The 14485-nt window shown below is 36.0% G+C and overlaps 1 protein-coding gene across 1 annotated transcript; it reads left to right on the top strand.

Moving 5' to 3' along the window:
* The first annotated feature begins 2260 nt into the window (after window positions 1-2260).
* On the top strand, window positions 2261-14275 carry LOC114536769 (ankyrin repeat domain-containing protein 50-like). Its single transcript, XM_028558122.1, has 3 exons — window positions 2261-2443; window positions 11269-12768; window positions 12958-14275. The coding sequence occupies exons 1-3, from the start codon at window positions 2261-2263 to the stop codon at window positions 13810-13812; spliced, it is 2538 nt and encodes an 845-aa protein (XP_028413923.1). The 3' UTR covers window positions 13813-14275.
* The last annotated feature ends 210 nt before the right edge of the window (window positions 14276-14485 follow it).

The raw sequence follows: 14485 nt of genomic DNA, 5'->3' as shown, positions 1-14485 counted from the left end.
ATGAATTTTTGCCTTCTTTATAATAAATTAGTTGAATTAATCACGAGGAAATCGCGGGAAAATACAATGTAGTAAAAAAGCCTTTCAAGCTTACATAAGCTCACCTACTATAGCCGAAACTTCACGTCTGTGGGAAAAATAGAATGGCTAACCCAAGAACATTAATTGTGTTTAAAATGTTGCATGGAGAAGCTGGCATTTTCCGTTTTGCACAATGAAAACTCAGTAGTTTACTCAACATGACGACTGAAGCAGGAGTTCGAGTTATAAGCGAGTTCAAGTTAAGCGGAGTAAATTGCTATAAAAAACACTGTCAAATTCAAGAGGAATTGGATTTAGTTCGAGTTAGCGAGGAGTTCAAAATGAGCGAGTTCGAGTTAGCAAAGGGCTATTTTTGTAATTTTAGTTCTATTTTTTCCAAAAAAGTTGTGACGTTTCTTTTCCGATCGAAATTATCAGTAGTGTTTCACTATGACTCATCCCTCGCTTTTTCTTAAAAAATAGGAGTATTTTCTTCACCATGAGTCAATTAAGATAGAGAATAATATGATGTGTCCATCAATCCTGTAATATTGGGTTAAATTCAAGTTCGAAAGGTGCTTTTTAGCCATTCTTAAAGGTCTAATTTATTCTTTTTTTCGTTGCTTAACCATGGTGTCCTATGTCAGTCAACTCAACTCATAGCCCCCTCCCCCTCCATTTAGGTTCAATATTGTGGTGCCACGCCTGTTTGTTATTCGAAAACCCAATATTCGTTATTTATATAATAATTACCATCGACTTTTTTTGAAATACAGCCTTCACTTCATAGTTCTTTGAAAATGTAAATAAAAATTCGAATTTATTTACAGGACAATGTCCATTGGAACCATGTGGTCCTTACAGTTACTGTACTAATGTCAATGGTTCATACTCATATTAGTGTGAACCAGGTTTTGAAGCACGAGACAGTGGAGAGTTTTGTTCAGGTAACTAATGAAATGTCAAATATTAGCTAATCATAAATTTTCAGTTTCAAAATTCGCATCAAAATAGTATTACCTCTCGTTTAGATATCGACGAATGCAGCTTGTTTAAATGTAATTCTACTGGATTTGAATCATGCCAGAATAATCAAGGATCTTAGTATAGACTGAACGGGATACAATACTTTTAGGTTCACGTCCGAGCCAATTGTCTTTAAGGTGGCTCGATATAGTATATCTAGTGGCGCTCTTGCGCGTGGAAATATACGGCTATATATACGGCTATAGAAGCCTCGCGATATTTGTCTAGTTTTATTTTCGAACGCACTGCCAAAACCAGCGAGAAACATTAACATAAATGCTGCTATCAGAATCAGAACAATCAGAACAGCATGCGAGGGGTGTTTGTTTCACGTGATTCGTGTTTTAGACCCCGTGCGTGTAACACGCAAAAATTTCATTTTTTGCCAAAAAAGCGCGCTATATCTCGTTATTTCGTACGGTGACCTATGCTGAAATTTTGCATGCTGTATTGTACAATACATATGTCTCTCATAATATTAAAAATAAAAAAAAATCTTCAAAAAAATGTCATTTTTGCATTTTTCAAAAATTTAGCATTATAGAATTTTTTTATATTTTGCTAATTGTTAGTTTTTCTTCCAAGTAAAATAATGCATGAAAAAAAACTGGGTGTCACCGTGCTTCTTTTCCAATTATTCGAGGCGATTGGTCATTTTGAAGTGAATCTTGTACACGTATGTCGCATAGCAATGGACGATCTGTTACTAAATCTAATTAATACTATTCAAATGTAGAGACATCAAAATAAAAATTATAAAACTCCAATATCTGTGGAATATATCATGAAAATGCGTCGTTTGACTCATAGACAAACCAAAAAACAGGGAACAATAAACTGTTAAATTATTGCTTTTACCAACATATTCTTTGCGTTATTGAAGCTACATATCACCAAATACCTGCGTGCGTTGTCTTTTTGCTGAGAAGTGTCTCCATTGTTGTTCTCGAAAATTGAGTTTAACATGAGCCCGCGAAAACAATAGCATTTCCAGTCCCTGTTTTCTGGATTGTCTAAGTTTGAACGTGTCAAAGTGATGAACAATGGAATTTTTGAAAACTGTATCGAGCCACCCCTGGAGGATAAAACACTAATATAAAAAGTTTGATATTATTCTCAACATCCAAAATAAATTCCATATTTTCGCGCATCCATATAAATATTCTCTCAATATATACCGAGAAATATTGTTCATAGGCACATGCAGCACAGTATGAAATGTGTGTTTGCTTTCGTAGAACTTGATATTCGAGTGAATATTTCAAGCAACAATAGAAGTGGAAGAGTGGAAATCTTCCATCCACAATTGGGCTGGGGTTCGATATGTGACGATTACTGGGATATGGAAGATGGTAACGTGCTCCGTCGTCAGTTGGGTTTCACTGGAGCTTCAACTGTAAGAGGATCAACATATAATGGTCAAGGCAGTGGTCCTATTTTGCTTGACGATATTATGTGTTTCGGGAACGAAACATATATTTGGGAGTGTAAACCGCGGATGGGGTCTGCACGACTGTGATCATTCGGAGGATGCTGGTGCTGATTGTTACTAGTCGCATTAAGTTCATCCCTCTTTTTAAAAGTAAGCATGTCCGATCATTACACTAGGTTTATTAAAGCATGGATTAGATTTGATCTGTTGATGTAACAGGATTTATATTACCTTGTTCTTTGAACACTTGACGTCGAGTGAAAAAAGCTGTGAAGAATTTGTACAATATAATCCGCGATCACCGGGTGAGGGTACTAATTCAACCCGGAGATTTTAATTACGCCCGGGAATGCATATGCGAAATGAAAGTTGTCCGCCATGATAGACGTTGGGCGTTTTGTAAGTTATGCGCATGCGTGAGTTTAAGACGAGTTAAAACTGGTAACTAGCAAACGTTTTCAAGCGTGTGATTAGCTAAATTACTAGAAATACATGCATGCAGCAACCCCTCGCCTCGGTTAGGCGAAATGAGTTAAGCATAGGGATGGTAAAATGATAGTTGGAAAATTTTGCGTGAGTCGGGGAGTTTGGAGGGTACTTGGTATTGTTGGTATGTGAGAAGAGAAGAATAAAAATATATTTCTGGAAGCGGAAGCACCGTAGTCATAGCAACTCGCAACTAACATCGCAACGGCCGTATATTTTCAAAGAATCAAAGTTTACCCTCATATTTTTGTGAAAAAAAAGGCAAAAATACGACAAGATTCTAACCATTTTCTGGAAGTTAAGTTATTCATCTATAGTCAGTGTTATGGTAAATTATTTTAATTATTAATTACCATGAAATATAACATCAGACGTCTCATACGACTTCCGAAGTTTTATGTTTACGCATCGACTGGTTTTTGCACGCGAATATTTTGAAAAAATGGAGTTTTTAAATGAAATTATAATGTCGTCTATCATATTACACATTCAGATTTGTAGTGAAATACGTTTGAGAATGCTAAAGTTGTGTTTACCACAAAAGAATGACTTTTTATACCTGTGCCTGGTCTTATTTTCAAGTGTAAAGTCTTCCGAATTCATTATACACGTTGAATTCGGTCGAAAATTTAGTCTTGTTTTTTTTTGTTAAACCGTAAAAAGTCCTGACCACATTCGACTGATTCGAGTTTCCCTCTGATGTAATTAAAAAATATATATATTCCATATTTATGAAAATATAAATAATATGAAAATATATTTATAAGTTTCTTCAAAATTTTGCTAAATGACAGATATGCATGTTTAAAAATACAAATATTTGTCTCGACCAATCAAGAGCTTAGTACACTGACGCATGCGCATAACGTAGAAGACCGTCCATGGCGTGAGGTCCATTGCATAATGGCGGACAACTTTGATTTCGCCTTTGCATATCCTGGGTGTAAATATCCGAGCGGAATTAGTACCCTCGCACGGTGCTCCGCACCGGCTCGGGGAAAATTCTGGTTCGCGTCAGCATAACTGATATTTTGAATTGTAAAACATTTCTAAAAATATTTGGATGGTTTTGAAAATATACGAAAAAATTCACTCGTAAATTGATTAGAATGTAAAGAAAATGATGCTTTCGGAATCCGAATTTCGGATAGAAAAACTTTGATTCAAATAGATGGTGAAAAATCTACGATTTTAAAGCATTTATGGAGTGTTTTTGGACAGGTTAATGGGTAGATTTTGTATTATATGTGGACTTATCAATAAACGTACGACACCTCTTTTAATTTATTCGTCAATTTCGTTAAGATGATTTTGATTGGGAAAGCATTTATTTTTAGAGGTGAATCTGTTTAAAAAGCAATTAAAATTTCACTAAAAATTGTAGTATTTAAAACTATTCGTAGCACAAGTATAATGAATTATGAATATAGTTGAAAATGATAGCTCGAGAGTCGAATTTATAATTGTACCAAGATATAGGATTTTACTTATATGACTTCGATTATTCAGCTAAAATGAGTATCATAGAATTTCAATGATGGAAACTAGAAATACATGCATGCAGCAACCCCTCGCCTCCGTTAAGCCAAATTAGTTAAGCATAGGGATGGTGACATGATAGTTGGAAAATTTTGTGTGGGTTGGGGTGTTTGGAGGGTACTTGGTATTGTTGGTATGTGAGAAGGGAAGTATGGAAATATATTTCTGGAAGCGGAAGCACTGTAGTCATAGCAACTCGCAACCAACATCGCAACGGCCGTATATTTTCAAAGAATAAAAGTTTACCCTCATATTTTTGTGAAAAAAAAGGCAGAAATACGACAAGATTCTAATCATTTTCTGGAAGTTAAGTTACTCATCTATAGTCAGTCTTATGGTAAATTATTTTAATTATTAATTACCATGAAATATAACATCAGACGTCTCATACAACTTCCGAAGTTTTATGTTTACGCTTCGTCTGGTTTTTGCACGCGAATATTTTGAAAAAACTGAGTTTATAAATGAAATTATAATGTCGTCTATCACATAACACATTCAGATTTGTAGTGAAATACGTTTGAGAATACTAAAGTTGTGTTTACACAAAAGAATGACTTTTTATACCTGTGCCGGGTCCTATTTTCCAGTGTAAAATCTTCCGACTTCATTATACACGTTGAATTCGGTCGAAAATTTAGTCTTGTTTTTTTTGTTAAACCGTTAAAAGTCCTGACCTCATTCGAGTTTCACTCTAATGTAATTAAAATATATATATATTCCATATTTATGAAAATATAAATAATATGAAAATATATTCATAAGTTTCTTCAAAATTTTGCGAAATGACAGTTATGCAGGTTTAAAAATACAAATATTTGTCTCGACCAATCAAGAGCTGAGTAGTTTACACTGGCGCATGCGCATAACGTAGAAGACCGTCCATGGCGTGAGGTCCATTGCATAATGGCGGACCATCGCCAGAAAAACGCGACATGCGATTGCGTAACACCTCGAACGCACGTATCTAATTGCTTTAATTAAAATATTTTTTATGTGAAATTGTATCAGAAGAGCACAATTCATTCAAAATATTAGCTAAACTGTTTGTGAACCACAACAAACGAAAGCAAGGCATTGTAGAGTAAGCGTCGGCCTACATTGCCCACTAACTACTTATCGTATTCTACAAATCGCGACTTGTCCCCTCCGAATTTTATGAAATTTAGATTTCTATACGACCGTTACTGTAATAATGCATGTCAAATAGACGGCAATGATTATAAAACAGGCGATAAAAATGACATGAGCGGACAAAATTTGCCAACGAAACTTGAAGTTATTACTCGAAGTTGTCTAGTTCCGTAATATATAAATATTTCGTTCGCTTACGTTATTCCCGTTTGTCCCTCGTAAAATATATTTAAACGCACACAAAGCGCTCACAAATCCTCCGCTAATCCTCCGACATGATAATTTGCATGTATACTAATTTGCATTTAACTTTCAGCATAATGGCCTTCAACTTTTACTATAAAATACATAGAGTAAATATACAAAACTTAAAAATGCCGTTGCCTTAGACCTTGCCTACTGTTTGCCGACCTCTAGATCGGTAGAGCAGCTGTTTAGAATCGTTTCGGTGACCAAATTTTTTAGCTTGGGCATTTCTGCAATCTGCCAAATTTAAAAATATATTGCTCAAAGTTTTATCCGTGTTCTGTCAACGAACTTATAAAATCGCTCACATTGATTGGAATATCTCGATTCAGGTAGTTGATAAATTATTGACGTGTAATATACCAAAAAAATTGTTAAGATATTGTCTTTTTCTGTACGGCTCGGATTTTCACTGCAATCACTTGAACAAGGAACTTGAACAATACGAAGGCTATATACACATTTGTTCACAATCAGTTGGCCGAACGTAGAAATACCTAAGGTAAGTAATTCGATCATTAAAACTTTGGGAAACGGCTGTTCTATTGACCCAGAGGTCGGCAAACAGTAGGCACGGTCTAGGGCAACGGCATTTTTAGGTTTTGTATATTTACTATATGTATTTTACAGTAAAAGTTGAAGGCCATTATGCTGAAAGTTAAATGCAAATTAGTATAAATGCAAATTATCATGTCGCAAATTTCTGGTAATGCAACTTTGATTTCGCCTTTGCACATCCTGGGTGTAAATATCCGAGCGGAATTAGTACCCTCGCACGGTGCTCCGCACCGGCTCGGGGATAATTATATGTTTATTGCTTCAGGCCAGGGGATTTTGCATGCATGTATTTCTAAACTACCCAAATAGATGGTCATCCATACTAATTTCATCCTTAGCAACGTAAAATTGCGCGTAGGGTAAATGGGGTATAAGAAAGCGAGGAAATTGACATTGCGTCTGTCGTTTTCAGCAGCTTTTTCTCTCGACCTTAACGTAAATTTTAGGCTGAAAATTGTTTTATAGGATGACAGTAAGCAGTGGGATGCCAAACTGGTTTTGTCCATAATATTTGTGTTGTGTATTACTCATTTCTTTTGAAATAGATTGTTTATGCGGCATGAATTTGAGCGAGAATAAGTATAACTATATATGCATATGATAATGCCCCCTCCTAATTATCGTCCTTGCGGCGCTAATGTAATTGTTCGTTATATTTTATTTGCATATAAGAATAGGTTTAAGTGGGAAATATACTAGTACACACTGTATGTCACTTTTGGATGATTTCCTGAAGAGGCTTTTGAATTTAGATAAAGTTGTACTTATATGTTATATATCGCCTTAACGAGTGCTAATACAAGTCTTCAGATTAAGAAGACGTCATTTTCACCATATGCCTTTTATTAACCTGCACCAGCTCAGCCCTTCTCTTCCTCCAAATCCTGCATCAAATTAATGATAACTGTGGATAAACTTCTGCTTTTTTTATCAACCAGAATTCACTAATTTCATGGTGGAAAAGGGTTAAAAACATGATATTCTTACTTATAAGATCGGAATATGCCTAAAGGCATTTCACTCCATTTCCGAACTTAAAGGTAGCAATAAAACTGAGGCTGAGGATTTTTGGATGACGCCGATAGTCGAAGCATTCCCATTCTCATTAGGCTTTTTTCCTCAGAGAGGGTAAATACAGAACTAGACAGAGTCAGTACTAACCAGCCTAACATAACAATGTCTGAACTATACAGGAATCTCGTTTCTATAACAAGGAAATTAAAGACAGAATTTACGTGAATATCTGGGAGCCATTTTGTTTCAAAGCAAGAATGTATTGCTTGGGATTTTGATTGTTTGGAGTGCCATTTATTGTAAAGGCTCCGAGGCAGCTGCTGAGCTGCAAGTTTTTTGTATTTTTAAAGTTCGTGTTTAGAAATATCTTATAATATTGAACAAGAAAGTAAGATTTAAACAAAATGCGTCGTTTGAAAAAAATTAAATATTTCCGCTGCACAATCAAAATCGTCTGCGATACCTGGGTTGAAATTCAGGTAGAATGGTTTCAGGATGGCACTTTTAGGGGCGTATAAATATTCTGACAAAGCACATGATATTGCTCACATTACGGACTGTACCAAATCTTTGAACTACATTCATTCTAACTGAAAGAGGTAGGTCACAGATATTAGAAAACTGTTTGTGACGATCTTGAGAAAGAGACAGTTATAAGGAAGGTTCTATTTTAATAATATATGGGATGCACAGTGTCATCAAACCTTAAACTTAACATGAATAGTGTCAAAAACGCATTGCTACAAAGTCATATCTTGCAATGTTTGTTGCAAGATTTGTTATTCTTTGTATTCGTGTCAAAAAAGTGAATGTGCATGAAAACGTCTAAACGTTGAAGATAAATATTGCCAGATTTTCACTCGAAAAAGCCTGAGAACTAGTTTCGTTTATCGTTTGCAATGCGGGAGAAATCCGTTCTCGGCAGGTCGTCTTCAACATCACAGCATGTGGTTGTTTGATAACAAAGACCACTGTCGACAAAACCAGATTTTGATCAAAGATTAGGTTTGATTTGCCGAAAACGAAGATGACAAAATTTTGATCTAAATTATTCGTTTCATTCTCGAAGCTGTACGACGCTCTTTAATATGATGTGAACCATTGAACTGATTGAAGGTGGGTAAGTAGATTATTATCACAGTAATTTGCTTCAGCACTGCAGAAATCAGAAGCGACAAGAAATTATGTTATGGTTGAGTCGCATATTTGTGCAATGCATTTTGTGTCACATTATTGAATTGCCAAACTAACTACAAGAATTCTACATCAGCGAGTTAAGAAGTATTCATGTCAACCTCAGATGCATATTTTGGATTTAAAATGGGGGTATTTTGAAGTGAAGGTTCACACGACTCCATTTTAGTGGAACTAATTCGCTTGTGACATATGGAATGTAGTCTGTTATTACAAATAACAATATATTTCATTTAATGCTGGGGTCAGTAATCGGGCTGTAGTAAAATATAAAACAATTGGTCTGACCGTATTTGACGTGCAAAGAAAAACGGTAATTAAAGACCCAGACCAGGCTAGAAATGAAGGTGAAAACTGAAAAGTCAGACCTGTAGTCAGGGACGAAAATCTATTCGTGTTGTGTCTGACAGTTTGATTTCGTTCTAAGTCGTTGAACGCGTTTGCTCGGATTTTTTCTTTTATGAAATGAATAAAAATGGTGAAATACGAACAATCGTGGTTAGAGAATTTTGCCCTCTTCTGGTGCATTTGTACAGAACCGTCGTTAGAAGGTTTAAACAAGGTCAACATTCATAAGTCAATGCTTACACACTGTTAAACATCGCTTTCCAAAGAAGCTAGTCGGGCATAAGAAGAAATAGACGTCAAGCAACGCGCAACACAATTCATTTGCAATTTTCGGCTGTCTTTAATTGTATAGACCAATTGCGAAACTTAGTAACCGCGCCTTCGCTCAACATGGAAACGAGGCTTATTATGCAAAAAACAATATTTCCATTTTTTGTAGTACAAAGCTATTCGCCGAGTTATATGCCGTTTTTCGCCTTTGTTTTACATATTTTTCGATTCCTATCAGCTTGGTTTCATCGTTGTTATCATAGTTTTCAGGTTAGGAAGTTTTGCCTTTCAATTGAGGCGTTTTTGTGGTATTTTCATTAATCTTTTTGGCTGCTTTCGTCGAGGAAATATAGAAAAGGCCGACACAAACTCAGGTAAAACTTTAGTTTTTCCAAACTATTTGGTCTCAAGTTTTGAAAATGTATTTCATTTTTCTCCCTCTTATTTGTGCAAAATTTGGCGATATATAATTGGTGCAAAATCTATGTTTTTTATGTCAAAAATTATTGAAAAGTCACGATCGAACAAACCACCATGTTCACATTTCTCATCTAAAATTTTTTTATACCAATTTTATCGATCGATAAGATGTAATTACACAGCAATTTTTCAGCTCAGCAAAAAAAGTAGTAGAAATCTATAAGAGATAAAATAAGCAACGGAGTTTTATGTTTATTTTCCCTGTGTATATAGACTACAGAGTACAGTACATGTGATCTGATGCTGACTGAAAAGCAAAACAACTCTTCAACTTGGCACACATGCATGACATGGATAGTAAAATACTTATAACCAAAACATAATATCATTGTCTATTTTGAATTGCCATTTGAATATTCCTTTTCCCCCTATATTATACTATAAAGGTAGCCACAATGCGAGCTGCAGCGTTTTTTAAGATAAACCTTTACATGATGGCAAAGTCGAAAGCGAAAAATATTTAAACCGGAGTTTGCAAGTGTTTTTCCGTTTACGATGGTGAACGGGATCCTTTCCTTTTCAAGTATTCCTGGTTAAACCTTATTAAACATCTATTGCATGGTAGTAGATAGAAAGAATAGTGTTTTGTACTAACAAAAATGCAGAATTCAGATGCAAACTCAGATGCATTCGAATTCGACTTTTATAAAATTCGGCCTTCAGGCCGGCATGCAAGCTATACATCGTCTGTACTTTATTAAAACGAAAATAAACAAAAACATTTCAGTCAGTTACTTTTGAACATTTTAACAGTATTACTGTGGTATAAAGAAAAAAAAAACAGTGATATTTGTCAATAAATTTAAATAAATGAAGCCATTTCAGTCATCAGGTTTGAAAATTATATAATCTGACTGTCACTTTTCAATAATTTTTGACATAAAAAAACATAGATTTTGCACCAAATATATATCGCCAAATTTTGCACAAATAAGAGGGAGAAAAATGAAATACATTTTCAAAACTTGAGACGAAATAGTTTGGAAAAATTAAATTTTTACCTGAGTTTGTGTCGGCCTTTTCCATACTTCCCCGACGAAAGCAGCCGAAAAGATTAATGAAAACACCACAAAAATGCCTCAATTGAAAGGCAAAACTTCCTAACCTGAAAACTATGATAACAACGATGAAACCAAGCTGAAAGGTATCGAAAAATATGTAAAACAAAGGCGAAAACCGGCATATAACTCGGCGAATTGCTTTGTACTGCAAAAAATACAAATATTATTTTTTGCATAATAAGCCTCGTTTCCATGTTGCACGAAGGCGCGGTCACTAAGTTTCGCAATTGGTCTATTTCACTTTTTATTTTTCACTTCCAAGGATGCTTACTCGCGCGCTTGCTCAGCTTAGCCACTGATCTATGTTAAAGCCTGTAGTGTGCCTATTTAAAGTTCGCCCTGGGTACGAGCCTGAACGATACCCACTGGGCTTCTTTTTCACTTAAGAAACGATAGAAAAAAAATTCTTAACGGCGCGAGGCCTCCTCGAGACAAAATTGAGTCATTTTTACATTTTAGTGTGGAAGTACAAGTGTCTGCGAATATGGTCCAAAACATCTTCGAGACGATGAAATAACTTCTCAGAGTCCAATGCAGTCTCCATCATTAGCAATTGTGAAGTTTTTGGTTAAATATTGTGGTGCTGATTTAAAGTGCAAAGATGAGTTGGAGAGATCTGCTTTACATCATGCTGTTGATGTTGGTGAAACAGACATTGTCAAATATTTTGTTGAACAATGTGGCGCTGATGTAAATGACAAGAATAAAGTAGGGTGGACAGTGCTTAAACATGCTGTTGCTGAAGGTTCGCTAGAAATTGTAAAATATCTTGTTGAAAATGGCGCTAATGTAAATTATAACAGTACATACGGATGGACAGTGCTTCACGATGCTGTTACTAAAGGTAGTCTAGAAATGGTAAAATATCTTGTTGAAAACGGTGCTGATGTAAACAGGAAGAAAATTAACGGGGAGACAGTCCTGTATGCTGCTGTTAGTGAAAATAGACTAGAAATGGTCAAATATTTTGTTGAAAAGGGCGCTGAAATAAATGGCAAAGATATTTACGGAGAGACAGTGCTGCACTCTGCTGTAACTCAAGGTTCGCTAGAAATGGTAAAATATCTCGTTGAAAACAGGGCTGATGTAAATAGTGGGAAAACTAACGGGTGGACAGTGCTGCACTCTGCCGTTACTGAAGGTACGCTAGAAATGGTAAAATATCTTGTTGAAAACGGCGCTGATTTAAATGGTAAGATGACTAACGGGTGGACAGTGCTGCACGCTGCCGTTACCAGAGGTACACTGGAAATAGTAAAATACCTTGTTGAAAAACGCGCTGATGTAAATGGAAAGAAAACTAACGGGTGGACAGTGCTGCACACTGCTGTTACTAAGGGTACACTAGAAATGGTAAAATATCTTGTTGAACATGGCGCTGATTTAAATCGCCAGAAAACCAAGGGGTTGACAGTGCTGCACAAAGCTGTTACTAAAGGTACGCTAGAAAGAGTGAAATATCTTGTTGAACATGGCGCTGATGTGAATGGAAAGGATACTGACGGATGGACAGTGCTGCGCTATGCTGTTACTAAAGGTAAACTAGAAATGGTAAAATATCTTGTTCAAAATGGAGCTGATGTAAATGGAAAAGATACTCACGGATCGAGAGTGCTGCACACTGCTGTTACTGAAGGTAGGCTAGATATAGTAAAATGTCTTGTTGAACATGGTGCCGACGTAACTCTTGAAAGTAAACGTAGCGTTCATACTCTTGGCATTGACATCCTGAAGAGGGCTGTTGAGAAAAATTCAGTTGCTTTAGTCAATCTTTTGTTGGAAAAGAACATCGCTGTGTGGAGAGCTGGAACATTTTTTGTTGAAGGAAAACAAATGAGCCTTCTTGAATGGAGTATTCACCTTGGTCATGATGAGATTACAACTATCCTCAAAAGGTCCGTAAATCATCGTGAGAAGATTCAGAGGTTGAAAACAATGAATTGCAACCAGTTAGATAAGGTAAATATTTTTTAAACATATATGAAGTTGTTTCAGTGAGCTTAGGCAGTAACCAAGGTTAATGGAAGTGTACCATCCACGACGTGGTAGCACGACAACGCAATTTTAAACACTCGAATGCTTTTTCTTGCTTCTTTCTTCTCCCCACAGAAAATCTATTGTTTTTTAATATTAATTTTCTCCCCATAGGTTGAAACACCGATGCAGGCTTTTGTGGCAAAGAACCAATTCAAAATTGGCGATGGTGGTTTTTCTTGTGTCTATGTTGGTCTCATGAAGGGTGAAAGTGAAGTTGCTGTTAAGAGAATTTTGATACAAAGTGAGGATAAAACAGTTGAAAACGAAAAGGAAATCATGAGACTCATTGAAGCAAACAACTCTCCATTCATAGTGAACTATCGACATTTTCACCGTGACGATACCTTCATGTATCTTATTGTTGATCTTTGCGAAGAAAACTTGAAGGAACTTGTTTATGCATGCAATATTGAACATCTACAAAAGCACGGGCCACGAATGATTTGGGAAATTTTATCAGGACTTGAATTTCTTCATGGTAAAGGAATATTGCACAGAGATCTAAAACCATCAAACGTTCTGGTTGATATCGAAGGTCGCATGAAATTGGCAGATTTTGGAATAAGCCGTGTTCTAGATGACGATGAAACGACAATTGAAACATTTGCTAAAGGTACTCCTGGATGGATGCCACCGGAAGTAATTGAAGCAATAGACAAAGGGGAAAAAGGTCCTTTTAAAAGGAAATCGGATGTTCAGGTCGCGGGTATGATTGCTTTCTTCATCTTGACTAAAGGTGAACATCCGTTTGGATCAAAGATAAATTGGATGCAAAATATTTTGGAGGGAAACTCTGTCAATTTGAGGAAACTTGCTAATCGCAGAGCTCGTAGGTTTGTGTCGTGGTTGATTAATCACAAGATTGACGATAGACCTTACGCTTACGAAGCATTGGGGGATTCTTATTTTTCAACACCACAACGAACACAGCAAACAATTAGACAACCAACCACGACGTTTGTTTGAAATGATGAATCCTTCTTAGCCCAACTTTGTCTTAAAGGGGAAACTAACTTGCAGCGACCCAAGAGCGACAGAACATAGCTAATTTTAAAATACTTATCACAATATTTTAGTAGAGGGAGGAGGGGACAGCCCAAGTTTGTCCTTGAAGGGGAACTTTTGAGCGACAAAAATTCGACACAAGGGCGACAGAACCAGTCTTATCAGGCGACAATAAAGCAATGCTGAACGCGAACGCTATGGATTTGCATTTCGTAGACGGTCGGTAGCAGCAACCTTGATGTTCGGTAGCATCATTTACCGCTTCGGAAGTCACCGTGCATTTCGCGACACTTTCCGAATCCTTTCGTCAAAAAATCGGTAAGACATTGAATACTGTTTAAGGTATTTTAATTATTTACGAATTTGCTCTATCGACGTGATTTTCAATTCTGTTTTAATCATCGTGATAATAGTTTAGCAGAATGTGCTGTAGTTCTTATTAATAAATTGAAATTAGCTCCAGTTATAATAAATATATATATTTCTTAGACTTTAAATATCCTAACACGACGTGTGGTTGGTTCAGGTAGAACCTCAATATTACAGTCTGCAATGTATTGTACAGTATTTGAAAGAAATATTTCATAATTGAGGGGCTGTTCACATTAGCCAGATTAGATGATTTTAGAAAAGC

The sequence above is a fragment of the Dendronephthya gigantea genome, unplaced genomic scaffold (genome assembly GCF_004324835.1).
Source record: "Dendronephthya gigantea isolate DGI-Jeju-01 unplaced genomic scaffold, DenGig_1.0 000144F, whole genome shotgun sequence".
NCBI classification, from domain to species: domain Eukaryota; kingdom Metazoa; phylum Cnidaria; class Anthozoa; order Malacalcyonacea; family Nephtheidae; genus Dendronephthya; species Dendronephthya gigantea.
Note: the sequence above shows the minus strand (reverse complement) of the source record. Positions and strands in the feature narration are given on the sequence as shown.